Raw genomic sequence first — 17,881 nt, forward strand, 5'->3', positions numbered from 1 at the left:
AGGGTCACCATCCTCTCAATATTACAATGGTTCAAATTCAATAATTCAGTAGTAATTTGTTTAATAGTAGTAACAAGCACAAGTGAAAGATTCAAGCACAATCAAAGGCAATTAAATCAAGTAGGGCAAATAACCGTTAAACAGAGATAATCATATAGGCAAACCAAATATAATTTACACACTCAAATAATGTCACATAGTTGCAGATGATGCATGCCTATTCTACTGACCATGAGTTCACGTGTCAGTTATATTGCTAAATTCGACACAAGATCCGCTTGACACCTTGGATCGATCTCTCGCTACCCATCCCCAGGAGGAATAAACAATTCTTGGTACTATTATATTAACGGAGAGTGCCGTCCCACCTCTTCCTGGAGATATAAACGTGACAAACAACGGAGAGTGCCGTATCACATCAACGGAATGTGCTGTCTCACCTTTCATCCAAGAGAACGTGGGTGTTACGTATCGTCGCCCCCACATCACACTGCAACCACGGAACAAGCTGGATTGAACCACCGTCTTTACCCGGTGCAGGTGCCAAAACAATAATTAAATTACCACACAAGCGGGATAACACTAAGACCTTGCTATTCCAGCCATTTAGGACACAATTAATCAATATCAAAATCTTTTAGTCATTTCATAAGTGATTAAACTCATCAGCCCAATTTTCCTTATCTATTTTATCAATTTGAATGCATTAACCCACGATCATTTATCAATTTGTCAATTTCATTAATACGTGAGTGAGGTGAAATCTCTGTCCTCACCGTGGATGGGATAAAATCACCATTCTCGCAATATTTGATTCGGTTAACCAAGCGCTAATTCCGGGAATAGTCTAACTCAATTCATTACAATTCTTCCCGATGTATTTAATGCTTAATGATTAGTTATTCAACTTCAGATGAGGTTAAACAGGGGGTTATAAATAGGTTGGGAAGGTTAAGTAGATCAAAAACAACAATTTGGCCAAAATAAAACAGTTATGTATACCACGCCTCGTGTGTACGCACAAAACCTGACTCGGATAAATGAAATTTTGCAAGTCATGTGTACAAACATTTCGTGCATATGCACAAACATACTACTAAACAAATCAAAACCAAATCAAAACTTTTAACAAACCTTAACAACAAACTAAATTTAATATGATGAAATAAATTCAAATTTTTTTCCTAATAAACATGAAAGGAATTCTTGAACTTTTTGCTGTCCTCACCAACCTAATGAGTCTTATGAGTGTCACCATTTCAGTACCACTGTTTTTGAAACAAATTCTTCGTCTCCTTTATGTCTAAGACTGGGATAGTGTAATTCTTTTAATATTCAAATCCTTTACCTTTACAAGTTTATCATTTTACACCTTAGCTCTAAAATGCCAAAATTTTTCTCTTGAGCATGTATCACGGAAAAATAAATAGATACATGATTTTCTTATTAGAGCTCTAAAAAACTTGTTCTTAGCAACCTTAGTCACCGGAAAGATTTTTTTACTAAACCTTCAAAGAACCTATCATTAACAACCTAGATCAAAGAGCTAAAATTAAAAGAACTAACACTAAGAATTACTTTAGACTGAATCCTTCAACTTTTTTCATACAATAAATAAAGCAAATCACTTTCATCACTCTATCACACATGGTAAAATATGCATAAAGCAACTCAGAATTTTTATTCTTAAAAAAGTGATAAGATTGTCTCACAAAAGAATTTAAATAGACCCCTAACAAATTAGTCTAAAAATAGGCCAAATCTTTTTCGGATAGAATAATAAAATTTGAAATTAAATAAAAGAGATGATTCCAAAATTAACTCTAACAAATTTAAATCATATATGATCTTATTTGATTAGATCAGATCTAATTTAAATATTAAACATCTAAAGATATGATAATTAATTTAAATCAGATTTGATTGTAATAGACTTAGATTAGATTTGGTTTAAATTTTAAACACAAAAATAATACTAAATAAATCAAAATCAAATCAAATCTTTTGACAAATCCTATCTACAAGTTAAATTTTATTATGATTAAATAAATTTAATTTCTTTTCCTAATAAACTTTGAAAGAAATTCTTAGACCTCTTACTGACCTCACATAACCCAATAAGACTTACGATGATGAGTGGCACCATTTCAGCATAATTATTTTTGAGAGGAACTTTTTGTCTTCTTGACGTCTAAGATCGGGATAAAGTAATTCTTTTAATATTTAGATCCTTGATTATTACAAGTTTATCATTCTATATCTTAGTTCTAGAATATAAAAAATGCTCATTTGAGCATGTATCAGATATTATTTTTGGTGCTTCTGAGAATCCGATCTGTAAAGATGTTTGTTTGGTGGAATTGATAATGTGGGTAGGGAATAGAAAGAAAACTAATTCTGTGAAGACATATGGCTAGGTGAGTCTAAGCTTAAAGACAAATTCCTTAGATTATATGGCATATCGTCTCAATAATTGGAGTGCATTGCCAACTGTAGCTTCTGAAATGGTTTTTATTGGAACTGGAACTTGAGGTGGAGATGACAATTCTTTGAGTAGCAGTGTAAACGCTGTGTGGATTTACATACATTATTGCAAATTATTATTTTAAATGTACGTCGCAAGATAGAGTTTTTTGGAGTTTCTAAGAAGATGGTTGATTCTCAGTAAGATCTTTCACCAACACAATAGTCGCAAAAAAATCTTGGATGGGCTAAATTAAGACACATTCGATAACATTTGGAGAAGTGCTATATGGGTGGAGTTGATGGGTTGGTTAGTGATCCTTGAAAAAATTAACACTATGAAGAGGTCAAAAAGTATAAATGTTATTGTTGAAAGTCAAATTTCTTGTATGCTGTGTGGCTTTAATGATGAGGATATAGATCACTTATTTGTACCCAATAACTATGTACCAATGCTATGGTCAAAAGCTATATATGTTGATAGGAGAGATTTTGTGGGTGAAAGCGAGGGGAGTAAAGGATTTCTTTGAGTCATAGTGTGAATAAGATGGTGTCAAATGTGGTAAAAGAAAATAGTTGAATTTATAGTATGCTGTCTTTTGGGTCTCTCGGAGGCTTAGGAATCAACAAGTGTTTTAAAGTAGAGAAATCCTAGTGAATGAAGCTAAGGAAAAAATCTTATCTCGTTGAAAAGAATGGGACATCCTTAACAATAAAGGATTGATGAGGAAACATCCACGGATGCTTGGTGTTGCCGCGGCCAGCAATGTGAATCAGAATCAAAATAATTTGATAGGGGCTTGGCTGTGTTAATTTTGTTGCTCATAAACGGTGTATGGCTATTGGGAGTTATTTTTTAATTTCTGAAGAGAAAATGCTGGTTTTATTATGTGAATTTTATGGTACAGGTTCAACAGTGGAAGCTCTAGTCAAGTAGTCATTGGTTTGGAGATGATCATCCGATTTATGCTTGAGAAATCATTGGCATTTATTGATCAGCTAATAATTAAAACTGATAAAGTATGTTCAATTAATTGGTATAAGGGGATGAATAATAATTTGCGGAGATTAAATTTTCAAAGGAATAAGTCGAAGAATTTACCACAAGAAGTTGGCACTTTAAAGATGCAACTTATCACACAAAAGGAGTTTTGCTATCTGGATAAGTGAAGGAACTATGAATCAGAGATGAATTTTAATAGGGTGCTATGGTGTTAGTTTCTTTCTCTCTTTTTTGGCTTTGGTTTTGCTCGTTACTGTCCAAGTCAACTGCTCCTTAATGCCAATATTATAGGAGTGTGGTCAAATTGGCTTATGCTGCTTTTCTTTTGTTGTGGATGTCTTGTACTTCTGGTTTGCAATGTCTCAAAATTTTAAAATTTTGTAACGTCTTTCGCCACTTTACCTGCGTAGGGGTGGCAACGGGGCGGGTAGGGGAGGATTTTTGCTCTACTCGATCCCGCCCTGCCGTACACCAACCCGCATAGAACTCGTCCCACTTCTATTCGCCGGTAGTAAAACGCTGAACCCTAACCCGTCCCGCCCCTACCCGCCCATATAATTATTAAATTCCAATAAATAAAATTAAATTTCAAAATTTATAATATTATTAATCGTTTACTAATTGTTTTACATATATTATACATATTATATTATATATATAGCGGGATGAGTAGGGGCAGGTATTACCTAAACCTGATCCCGCCCCGCTCCTCCCAAGAACCCGTCCCGCTAAAAATCCACCCCGGTGCGGGGCGAGTAATTACCCGCTCCGAGCGAGTAGGGGTGAGGTGGGTACCCGCGGGTTCAGATGGTATTGCCATCCCTATTGCCTGGGGTCGAAAATTCTACCAACAATAAAAAAAACCTAACATTTCTCTATTTTTTTTAGATTGACAAAAATAATAAGTTAAAAGGTAAAGTATTAAATTAGTCTTTACATTTGGATCTAATCTTGTTTTAGTCGGTAAAATTTAAATTGTCTTATTTAAATCTAATTTTTTTTTAACTTCAATTTAGTTTTACCATGAGTTCAAGATTAAATAATTAACGGAATATCCTACTTGCCAGGATTGCAAAAACGAGGTCAATAATTTGGAAAAGATGTACAAGCTCGAGAGGTACATAATTAACAGCGGATGCATCTACACAAGCTGCTAACCTGGTTGGTTCAAGCATATGGAGAACATAGTTGGGAACTCACTTTTCGCAAAAAAGTTCACCAGCGACAATGAGGACAAGGTCATCATCACCTTCACTGCGGGGACTCTCCTCGGCACTTGAAGAGGTTGGTTATGAGTTTTTCAGATTTAAAAACTGAGTTTCGTTAATTATTTAACTTTAATTTGACTTCACGGTAAGACTACATTAAAACTAATTGAGACTTTTTTAGATTCAAATAAGACATTTTAAATTTTAGGGACCAAAAGAAAATTAAAATATATATAAAGTAACTATATTTCCTCTATTATTGTGTTATATCCCTTATCTTTGCGGAATAAAACACCTTAGACAAAAGAATCCATACAATTTAGTCAATATCGTAATCCACGTCAAAAGGAAAATTAAAAGACATGATATGATATATCAATTTACGGACCAAATTATCAAATGGTGTTTGTTGTCAACTAGGCGTGGTCTTAGCTGTTACCTTGTCCTCACATAATTCGCATCACATGTATGGTATTGGTAACGGATATCCAATATAGCATATATTGAACAACAATAGCATTATTCTTCCATAATAATTATAGAACTCCATGCATTTCCCATTATGACACCCTAATAAACTTTGATTACGACAATGAGAATATTTTCCCGGCGCACATGTCACCTTGCAAATCACAACCATATATATTATATCCCCTGATCTCAAATTAAATCTAGATGGGTAGTTTGAGCAAATATTCCCTCTCCCCCAATTTCATTAGGTGCATACATTAATACATATACCTTGCTAAATGCTAACTACTTGTCGCTAATTGCTGTTTTGCCACTTGTCAGTGTTTCATATTTTCATTTTATGTATCCTTTGTCATGCATTAAATTCATTTTTATCCGATTAATAACTTCCAACATTCAATTTTGACATGATAGATCTATCTAACTAATATCTTAAAAATACTCCCTAAAGAATTATAGTAAAAAGAATAATATTCAACAGAGTAACACTTTGATTTGATCGCATTTTTACACACAAAGTAATGTTGAGAATCAAAACACAATGACCTTAGCTTGTTCCATAAAAAACCAAAATTGACTAACAAAACAACCCAATCCTATACAGTTAGAGGTGACTTGAACAGAAAGAATTATTGTCACACTGAATCATGGGGATGAAGAATTAATCATTTAAAAATTTGTGGTTTGGAGTAACGGAATCAATCTGTGAAGACTTTGGTCTCCAATTGATAGGCCTTGGTGAAGAATGATGGCCAACAAAGGTAAGTGGCCATTATGCTGCTCATAGTGGATGCACCAATCATCATGTTCATCACTACAATCTGCAGCTGAATCGCTTCCAATGGCGACGCACCTCCCATGATTAGACCAGTCATTGCTCCGGGAAGAGATATTAAACCCACTGTTTTTGTGTTGTCTATCACCGGAGATAGTGCTATGATCAGAGTCCTCTTCAGTTGCTGGTGAGAAGCTTGTCGTGGGGTCGCGCCAAGCGCCAAAGCCGTCTCAACCTAGATACACATTCATATCAGATACATTGAGTTATGAATACATCAAATTTTGGGGCCATAAGTTTTTAATAATTTTGAGTGAAACTTTAGGCGGAGCCAACTTTACGTGAGATTAATAGTTAAGAGCCGTTAAATAATTTAAATAATTTGACTAAATTTTTATCTATCGACTCTTAATTATCAACTTCACCTAAAATTGACTGCACCTGAGTTTTTACTATAATTTTGACTAATATTTAACCATTACAAATATTAAATTATTTTTAATAAATAAATTTTATTAATTTCTAATAAATATAAATACAAATTGTGTTAACTCATATATAAATTTTAATAATACATGTATAAATTATACATTTTTTTATAAATGTAAATCTTATAAATATAAATACAAATTATTGTTAGCCAAATATTAGACTAAAATGATAATATTTAGTAATAACACGGATGGTCATCAGTATATTAAATTTTCGAAAGGATGAGTATTATACAACAATGAAGTAGTCATTTTGTATTAGTGCTTATGCCAGCTTTTTTTTTAAGAAGAAAAACTTAGATCTACTTTATAAATGATCTAGCTGCACATGTTATCAGAGTTTCAATACACATGACTTTGCTTAATCTGAAAAATTAAATTGCAGTAGTTGGAGGATTAAACAAACTTCTGTCCTTGTTAATAGTAAAATAATAATGCATTAAGGTGTGATGAAATCAACAATACTAATACATGGTAAACACCTAAACGGTCAACTATGACAAGTTAGATGATTCTAATTATTTATTTATTTAATTTAGATGAAACTGTCAATGATATCATTGAAAGCAAAGAAGGTACTACTTGTATTAGTTTAACTAAATAATGGACGTATTTTTAATTCTATACTCAATTTTAATAGAGTCTTGAAACAACAAAAATCCAGAACAGAGAGTATTCAATAACAATTCCATAGTGAGTACAAGAGTAGTTTTATACATGGTTTAGTTAGGTTTTATGTGATAAAGTATTTGATTTTTTTAAAATGATAATATTAAAGTTTGATTAAACAATAATTTTTAATAAATATAATTTATTTGTATTTGATAGAATTAGTTTTAATATTTAATATAATTTTAATAACATAAATATAGGAAATGGTAAGAAAGTAAACTATTTATTAGTATGTGATGTTATATCAACATTTTTTAATTTAAAAAAACATATATAAATTAGTTTTAAAAAGTACTTTCATAAAAATCATATATATTTTTTAAAGTTAGGAATGAGACTTGAATCTGCCACTTCTTAGGCGAATATGAAGAGACTATGTCATTTAAACTATAACTCATTGTTATATATATATATATTTAATTTACTAAATAAAAATAAGATATTTATATTTTAAAAAAAATTATGAACTAGTCTCTCAATCACTCTAATCATCTGAAGAGAGACGGATATTAATATGAGTTTGTAAAAAGCAAGATATACAAACCAAGTTGATTTGAGTCTTAATGTCATCACGAAGTCTCTTCATGGTAACTCCGGTTACAGTCATAGAGTTTCCGACCAACATGCCGGCGACAGGTATGATGTATCTGGGAGTGAAAGGGAACACATTCAATATAACCAGCAAAAACATGGTCACCGATGTTCCGGTCAGTATGGAAGCACCCGCCACATACTTTCCGCTAGGCACGTGTTTCGCTCGCTGCCCCGCTGTATAACCAGCCACTGATACCTGCAGAGGATCCAAATTAAATTCAATTGAATTTCATTTCAAATGAAAACACCACATATTATATCAATTGCCTAAAAGGAAAAAGAGATTTTAATTAACTTAATGAATTCAAAACTTCTTTATAATTAAAAAATAAAATACTAATAAAAAAAAGTACCATGAAAAGGTATGCTAGAATGATCCATCCAGCATTACCCTGATTGAATATGAACTGCAAAACAAAGCCAATGATAGAGAGCTGAATAAACGCCCTCACAATGGCAACAAACATCTCGGACTCTAGGCCCAGCTTCTGCCAGAAAGACAAGCCCACTGCTAGGCCCACCACTGCGGTTGCCGCCACCGGCTTCACCATGCCCTTCAGGAACTCAATCATCCATGCCAAGTCCATGCCCGTATCCTCTTCCCGCTGAAAAAATGTGTTGTTCCTAACAAAGAAAGATTCCATGGCTATGGTGGTGGTTATTGAGATATTATTGGTTGAGATTATAAGGGAAATAGAATATATAAAATAAAATAAAGATCAAAGAAACAGCCTTCCCTTCAATATGCGCTATCTCGTGAAGTCACTACTTATTATACTAGCGTGGCAAACAACATTTTTTTATTATCATTATTAATATTATTTATTTAAGTCAATTAATAATGACTTGTTAGAAAATAAGTGGATAGATTCCTATTGAATGAATTGTATTTCCAGATCGGGACGTACGTACGAGCAAGGACAGTAAAGGTAATATCAAAGTGGAGTGGGTTATTTGGACGGTTGGGGCCTATCATGTTCAACTTCTATCTAGGGAAGGCACCGTATGCTCAATTGTCCTATTTCTAAAAATGCTCCACTCATACTATGACAAAACAAATTTTACACCCAGTTCACATCACCCTATGTTTTTTTCCATGTTCTAGTTAGCTTAAAAATCAATCAACAAATCAAATTAAATATATTTATATATATGAATTTGTATATACTGGAATCTTAAGAGGATCTCTTAGCCTTAGGAGAGAGTGGACAGTACTTATTCATATAAAAAAATTGAAAGAAATAAAATCAGCCAAAGTATTTGTTTATTTCTGAGTTTTATCATTCAATTTTATCCTCCAATAATACTAGAGAGACAAAAAAAAGTTAGAACTTGTCTTATTTAACATTTATTAATTGTCATAACAATTAATAAATGATAAATAAGGCAAGTTATGATTGTTTTTTGTTGATTTTTTTGGCTAATTTTTTTTGGTATGAAAAAAATATTGGTGTTTTTGTTGAAAATGGAAGTATTTGGTGTAATTACAGATGGGTGAATCTTTTGGGTGGGAAGCCAACACGTAAGGGGCGTGTTGCAACACGTGGGGGCGTGTTGCAACACGTGGGGGACGTGGTGGACACGTGGCAGCATTCTGGCCAACACGTGGGGGGCGTATTGGACACGTGGCAGCTTCTTAGCCAACACGTGGGGGGCATGTTGCAACACGTGGGGGGCGTGTTGAATGATTTCCATACTACCGTAATACACTTCAAATATCAATATTCAACCAAAACACCATCTCTCTTTCCATATTAAAAATAATTTCTGATTTTTTTTAGTTACCAAATATTTCTGTTTTATCTTCAATATTTTTAGAATTTTAAAAAAATAAAATTAGATAAAAAAAGATTATAATTAAATTTTTTATAAGTATATATTTTGTATACTTTTATTTTATATTTTTTTCAATTATAAAAAAAAATCATATACAATACACACTACAAAAAATATTGTAATTATCGACGGCTAAATTTTCTGTTGATATTTTTTGACGGCTTGTCGCCGATAAAATGAAAAAGAGATGGTTAAAAATATAATATTCTTCTCAAAAATATAATTACAATCTTCTTCTTCACCTAATTTCACATTTTTTAAAAAAGAAATTTATTTTTAAATGTTGCCAACCACGTATATCTTGTACTCAATATAGTGTCGTCAAATAAATTTTAATTCTAATACAAATATAAATACAAATACAATACATTTAAGAATACATCAGATCAATGATAGTTTAATTTTTGATAAAAATAAAAATAAATAAATTACTCTATTTATAAACTAATCTGATGTCAACTAACAGTTACTCCTATAATATATCTTTGTCGGTTTTCAAACTTGAATAACCGTTCCACACTTGTTGTCCCTTAACACTCTATTGCTGATATTGATAATTGCCCTCGCACTTTCTATTTCACGCTGTAACACCCTATTATACAGAGTTTTACGCTTAAGTTGTAGAACAGAGGTAGTGTAGTGTTATAGACCTCTAAACAGAAAATATGTACTTATAGTAGTGAAAGAGATAGTATGTTAGGAGCCTTGAAAAACGGGTAAACAAAATTCGCAAAATAAAAAATGTAACGCTCAAGGAATAGAGTTACTTGCGTGCTAAGAAACCTAAAAGTTAAGGATGGAAATAAGCGAGAAGGTAATGGAAGGCCAAAAATACAGCATAACTAACTCTTGACTCTGTTTGCGAAGTCAAGGCTGGCCGGAGAATATATATATCCCAAAATACTCAAAATACAAAATAAGATCCTAGCTCTCCCTCAACCTCTATGAGGAACAAAATAAACAAGTTTAGGTACATATATACATATAAACAGAAAATCCCAAAATAACTCATGGACTATTCCGCTTCAAGGATCCAGACGCCTAGCGAGGAGCCTCTCGACCTGCATTTGAAAATAACAACACAGTATGGGATGAGAACCGGAGGTTCTCAGCATGGTAAAGGTGTCACACGTATAATAAATAAGGTCCTGGGAATGCCAGAGGTAATCCTAGAACTCTGTCATACAATTGCAAAACTTAATTTTCTAAGCAGAAACCATAAGAGGGGTAGATATTCTAATCAGTCCTAAACTTACTCATTTTCAAACCTAACATAAACACCAAACCGTTCCGCCCTTCCTCCGTTCCTCCATCATCCATAATTTATGCAGAGACAAGCAACAAAACATATTCAAGCACAAATAAGAAGCAGATAGTGCAAGTAGCAAGTATAGCAGATAGCAGGATATATATTCAGTTAGGCAATTTCAGATAATACATGGCAACCAAAACAAACAAATGCACATGATGCATGCCTGTCCTATGGCTGATGAGGCTCATCTGTCGGTTATCCAGCCAACCCGACAAGTCCGAAAACCTTAGACTGTCCCCCGTCGCGCATCCCATGAGTCTATGCATAGATTTCACATTCATTTATCATTTACTCACTCAATGGAGGCTATCCATATCCGGGAATTTATACGTGCCTAATCACCCTTACGACGTAGGGTCCACAGAGTATTGAGATTCAACTTGAAACACGTGGTGGCAAGCCACGGTTCTTACACAGGAAAACTCGTATCTCAGATGTCATCATTCATAAGCCATTTCATTTTCATAATCATTATATAATCATTTATCAAATCCATTGCATTACACTTCACTTAACATTCTCATCTCCTTCAAATATCTCATCATTTTACCTCTTACTTCATCCTCAAGTTACGCCAAAATCCTACCTTCCACTAATTACTAAGCTCACTAGTAAAAGCTAAGTTTAACAAGGCAAAAATAGGAGTTTAGGGGTTCAAAACCAAGTTTAAATCTTAAAAACTCAGGTGCTGGAAAACAGGGTGTGTGTACGCACACACCTGTACGTGCACACAGCTTAAGAAGAAAATAGAATGTGTGCGTACGCACGAATGCGTGTGAGCGCACACATCACTTGGTGTGCATGTGCCTCACCTGTGCTAGCGCCACCAACAAAAGGCCTATCCTGGTGTGTGCGTGCGCACAAGGGCGTGCGTACACACAGGTAAATTTTTGCTATTGTTGGGTGCCTGCGCACAGCTGTGTCCGTGGAGACACATCAGAAAACCTGGTTTTGCTGCAGCATACAAAAATTCAGTTTTTTCGCACCAAATTTCCGATGTCGATAACTTCCTCTACAAAATTCAATTTTCTGCAAACTTTATATCAATCTCAAGCTTATTAAACACTTTTTAATTTTAAAACAAATCTCATTTTCATTCAAAATTTGAGGAGCAAGTTATAAACTTCCAAAGTTCATCAAAACCACTTTTTACCAAAACATACCAAACCCCGTTTTTTTTACCAAATTCACATTTCCTACCCACAAAACCTGCACATTTATAGCAAATCAAGCTCCATTTTATTATCACCAACCACTAACACATCAATGCTCATACCATTTCATAAAATCCATACAATAATCCCAATATTCACCATTTCAACCACAAGCTATAGTCTTTAAACATTCTTTAACTTACTCCTTTAATTCATTAATACAATCCATAAATTATCATTGACTAATCAGCAAGCCATAATTACCAAAATCTCATCAACACATACCACAACATCATCAACTTATCATTAATAACTCCAAGAACACATATTAAATGACACCAACAATTCATGCTTATTAATTCCAACACAAACCCACTCATCAATTCATACAATATCATCACAAAGCTAAACATTCAATGCATTTGACCATTTCAATTTATCCTATAATGCTCTAGCCTAAGTTTTCACAAAACCTTATATGTTAAACATGCAAAACCTAAATCATACCTTGGACGATCACTTTATTTAGTCCAAGGCAGCCTCTCAAGGTCACAACACAGCCCCTCAAGCCTAGAAAAACCAGCCACAAGCTTAGATTCAATCACCACCAAGCTTTCAAAGTCTTACTTTTCAATTCCAATACTTATATATAAACTTAATTCACACCTAATACACATATATGTTCCAAATTCAGATTTCTCATATAAATGCAAGATTTGGTTAGGGTTTAGGTTGTCCTTACCATATCCACATGCATAGCAACTCAAACCCAATAAGCTCCGCAAGCTAAATCGAACCTAGAACACCAAATTGGCAAAATCTCACTGTAGGGTTTCAATTTCAAGAATAGGAAAGGGGGTAGAAAATCTGAGATAGAATTGAAGCTTACTAGTGAAATTGATCCAACAGAAGTGTAGAGCTCGACGCGCTAGATGCGTGGCCGCGAACGATGTGGCGATCGGAGCTCAAACGAAAAAGTTATGATGGATCAAAGGGTTGATGAGGGTTATGGAGTTCTCTTTCTCCCCAATCTGGTTGGCATCGTTGTTGTGTGAAATGGGGAAGAAGGAGCTGCTGCTTCTTTTAAGTTATGGGTCCGGTTGAATTCACGGGCCCAGTTTGGGCCCAGTTCAGCCGGTTTGGTCCATCCGTTCTAATTTTGGGCCAAATTTTTTGAAATTGGTATCGAAATTTTCGTTTTGAAGAGCTCTGTCCTATTTTGATATTAGATTTGCATTTTTAATTTTTTTAATTAAAATTCAATTTATTAACTAATTATTTATCGATTTTAGCAGGGTTTACACACGTGTATTATTTTTACTGACAGCTATATCTTTGAGATATCATAGCCTTAATTGGAGTCTAGTTCAAATTTTAATTAAAATTGCTTTGTTTTTTGTGTCAATTGAAAACTTTTTTAATGTATTAAAATTGACTTCTTAAAAATAATATAAATTGACAATAATATTATTTTATATTTATTTACTTAAAATAATTTTTTTTCAAATAATAATAATCTTTTGCCTAACAAGATCTCCTCCAAAATTTTTCATTGAAAACCTACAATGAGTGAAAGTGAAAAAATTTAGTTATTTATTAATATTTATCTTATCTTTGATAAGTTGAGGAGTGAATATCAATTGATATTGAAAACTAAGTGTCAAATACTTTTAAGTTGACACTTTGAACACATATATGTTTAATAAATTAAATATCTATTATTAGTAATAAACTTAACAAAATTCCTAAGTCTATAAATTTTTTATATTGATAATTGAATACCTAACTATTAATAGAATTTATTTTTCTGTATGAAACTTCTAAGCATGTCAAACGATATCTATGGTAATTTTTGACATATTAAATGTATGTTAATTAACTTTTGTCTTAATCTTTGATATTTTAGTTGAGAGTTTTTGACAATCTTTTATTGTTTTAATTAACATTATTAATTGACACAATTTTTTTAATTTTAAGAGTAATAGAATTTTAATTTCGTGAAATCATTTTTTTCAAATGTTAAACTTTAAGTGTTAATTAAATTTGATAAAATTTTTATACCTATAAAATTTTTACATTAACATTTTAATAGTTTTAAGCTCAAGCACCAATAAACTCAATAAAATTTTTAAGTCAACGTGACTTCTGTACTTAGGAATAACATATCCAATTGTCAATGAAAGATTGTTTTTTGCTCATGAATTTAAATTTGACGCATAATTCTTTTATTTTTTTTTTGTTTAGAAAAAAATAAGACATAACAATGTAAATAAAAGAGAAAAAAAGAATTTAAAAACAATAAAAATGAGAAAGAGAAAGTAAAGAATATTAGGATGAATAAGAAAGAAAAAAAGATAGAGAAATCGAGAAATAAGAGAAGAAAGAAAAAAACAAAAAAAGAAGATTACAATGAATAAGAAAGAGAAAAAAATAGAGAAATAAAAAAAGAGAGAAAAAAATAAAAATAAAGAAAAGATGAAAGACAATAGAAAAATAAAGAAGAATGAAATCATTTTTTCATTGTTTTTATAATCAAAATTATCCCTTATTTGTAGAGAAGCCATTTATTTTGTACTTCTGAAAAATTTTTTTGATTATCCTCTGCATGTCTTATTATTCAATATTTCTTTTATCATCTCTTTATACTTTGCTTCTTTCTTAGCTTTTAACTCTTTAATTTGTCTAATATTTTCAGTAAATTGAGTCATATCATACATAATATTGTTGATTTATAAACTTTTTCCTAATTCCAAGTTCTAATCTATTTATGATCATTTTGACAACTTTAGATTCTAGACTTTGAGTAAAACATCTATTTCTCATGTTTGTGAATTTAGCCAAATACTTATCAATTGATTTTCTTATATTGTGTTTAATGGAGAATAAATCACTTAACTGATTCTTAATTCATTACGAAAATTTTTTTTATCAAAATCTTTTTCTAACTGGCATCCAAGAACGAATTAAATTTGGCTTTTTAGATTAAAAAATCATGTAAAGGCATTTCTTGTCAATGAGGAGAGAAACAATTTTATCTTTAAATACTCATTTGATGCCACCTCATTAATTTTGACAGTATAACGAGCAATATTCTCTACTGATGATTCTTTATCTTTTTCTGAGAATATAATTAATGACTTAGAAAACTTTCATTCTTCAGATAATTCATTTTGTTGGATAAATTCAAGAAAAGAATATATAAACTGAGGTTAATTTACAAATCTAATGTTAAATCTCAATCCTTTTAGAATTTGTTTAATTACTTGATTGACATCTTGGCCCCCTTCATTTTATTCAACAATGTGATTAATATTTTGTTGTAGTCCGGTATTATCTTTTATAATATTACCATCATTTTGATCTTGTCTATCTAAATGCATTTCATATTCAGCATATTTTGTTTTGTATTTATCTTATACTTCAATAAAATCATTTTAATTTTTTATACTAACTATTTGAGTAATTTAATCTACTTTATAGATTAATTGCTCATACTTAATATTTGTCGACTCAATAAAATTAAGTATTTTTATCATATGATGGGTCAATATATTAGCCAAATTATAATTATTCTTATTTATTTGTTGATAAAAATTAACCAATGTATCAACAATAACCACAGAACTTTCTGATGGTAATCTTTTTGATATATTAAAAAGAATTGAATTTGTGCTTTGAAAAATAGAAAAATAATTATATTTTATTGTATTCGCATTTAAAAGAATAGGCAATATATCAAGTAAAGTTTGTGATCTTAAAGTTGAAAAATTTTTCATGCTAGCATTGACGTATGGATTTTGATAGACATAGTTTTAAATTAGTGAGTAAACATGATTAATCAAACCTTGTGTTACTACGGATGGAACAAATTCTGGTATCGCATAGTGTTTGTATGAGATGCACTTAACCCATGATGGATATGGCCAACGCCATCAAATCTCACCGACAATAAGGTAGCCTTTGTAGTTTGAAGTATAAAAATATTTTCAATTTTCTTTCCTCTTTCATTATTGGAAGTAGAAAATATTGTGGATGAACTTGACATGTTCATTAACACTAATTTTTTAGTATCCAAAAACAAATTTTCACAACGTAACTTTTTGCAAATTTGAGTTTTTTTTTTTGACAGAACTACTATCTATGACAATGTTTTAATGGGAGTGTCAATTTGTTTTACTCAATTTTTTGTTCTATATATTTTTAATAACAATAAATTAACAATTTTTGAGTTTTGTTCACAATCTTAATTCAAAAAGCGAAAACGACTCTTATTGTGGGCAAGCACGGACCTAATAATAATGAGGGGGCACTTGCCCCTGAAGAAAATCACCCTACTCAAGTCCTAAGCTGTTCAAGCTGTGATATTGATGGTTTGATGAACTAGAAGGGATTAAGAGAGGAAAAAAAAAGTTCTTCTCAAAAATGTTTTTCCTCTCTTAATCCCTTCTGGTTCATCAAACCATCAACATCACAGCTTTAACAGTTTAGGACATGAGATTTTCTTCATCTCAAAAATGTTTTATACATTCCTTCTTTTGATTTTAAACTGATCTCTGTGTAAAAGTTAACCTCAAACTTACATTGTCAACTATTAATCAATGATAAGTATAGTGTTGTGAGATACAAGATCGATTCACATCAAAGATGATTGGCAATGCTGAGTGTATAGAAGGGTTATATACAATGAGTAGATGATGAGCGGATAATTTGTACGTTTTTTGGCATTGTTTTTAGTATGTTTTTAGTATGATCTAGTTAGTTTTTAGTATATTTTTATTAGTTTTTAGTTAAAATTCACTTTTCTGGACTTTACTATGAGTTTGTGTGTTTTTCTGTGATTTCAGGTATTTCTTGGCTGAAATTGAGGGACCTGAGCAAAAATCTTATTTAGAGACTAAAAAGGACTGCAGATGCTGTTGGATTCTGACCTCCCTGCACTCGAAGTGGATTTTCTGGAGCTACAGAAGCCCACTTGGCGCGATTTCAATGGCGTTGGAAAGTAGACATCCTGGGCTTTCCAAAAATATATGATAGTCCATACTTTGTCCAAGATTTGATGGCCCAAACCGGCGTTCAAAGTCACCCTCAGAATTCCCAGCGTTAAACGCCGGAACTGGCACAAGAATGGGAGTTAAACGCCCAAACTGGCACCAAAGCTGGCGTTTAACTCCAAGAGGAGTCTCTACACGAAAATGCTTCATTGCTCAGCCCAAGCACACACCAAGTGGGCCCGGAAGGGGATTTTTATGTCATTTACTCATTTTTGTAAACCCTAGGCTACTAGTTCTCTATAAGTAGGACCTTTTACTATTGTATTGAGATATCTGGGTAGTTATCTTTGTTCTGATGCTATCTTAGATCATTGGGAGGCTGGCCATTCGGCCATGCCTAGACCTTGTTCTTATGTATTTTCAACGGTGGAGTTTCTACACACCATAGATTAAGGTGTGCAGCTCTGCTGTACCTCGAGTATTAATGCAATTACTATTGTTCTCCTATTCAATTCCGCTTGTTCTTGTTCTAAGATATCACTTGTTCTTCAACTTGATGAATGTGATGATCCGTGACACTCATCATCATTCTCACCTATGAACGTGTGCCTGACAACCACCTCCGTTCTACCTTAGATTGGGTGAATATCTCTTGGATTCCTGATACACGATGCATGGTTGATCGCCTGACAACCGAGCGCTCGCCTGAAAACCGAGCCAGCCATTCCGTGAGATCAGAGTCTTCATGGTATAGGCTAGAACTGATGGCGGCATTCAAGAGAATATGGAAGGTCTAACCTTGTCTGTGGTATTCTGAGTAGGATTCAAGGATTGAATGACTATAACGAGCTTCAAACTCCTGAGGGCTGGGCGTTAGTGACAGACGCAAAAGAATCACTAGATTCTATTCC

At 32.5% G+C, this 17,881-nt stretch overlaps 1 protein-coding gene across 1 annotated transcript; it reads right to left on the bottom strand.

The window, feature by feature from the left end:
* Positions 1-5,613: 5,613 nt before the first annotated feature.
* On the bottom strand, positions 5,614-8,428 carry LOC107493350 (protein ALUMINUM SENSITIVE 3). The gene is made up of 3 exons (XM_016114447.3): positions 8,031-8,428; positions 7,628-7,873; positions 5,614-6,155 (listed from the first exon to the last, which is right to left on the bottom strand). The coding sequence occupies exons 1-3, from the start codon at positions 8,319-8,321 to the stop codon at positions 5,844-5,846; spliced, it is 849 nt and encodes a 282-aa protein (XP_015969933.1). The 5' UTR covers positions 8,322-8,428; the 3' UTR covers positions 5,614-5,843.
* Positions 8,429-17,881: the final 9,453 nt, after the last annotated feature.

The sequence above is a fragment of the Arachis duranensis genome, chromosome 6, assembly GCF_000817695.3.
Source record: "Arachis duranensis cultivar V14167 chromosome 6, aradu.V14167.gnm2.J7QH, whole genome shotgun sequence".
In the NCBI taxonomy this organism is placed as follows: Eukaryota; Viridiplantae; Streptophyta; class Magnoliopsida; order Fabales; family Fabaceae; genus Arachis; species Arachis duranensis.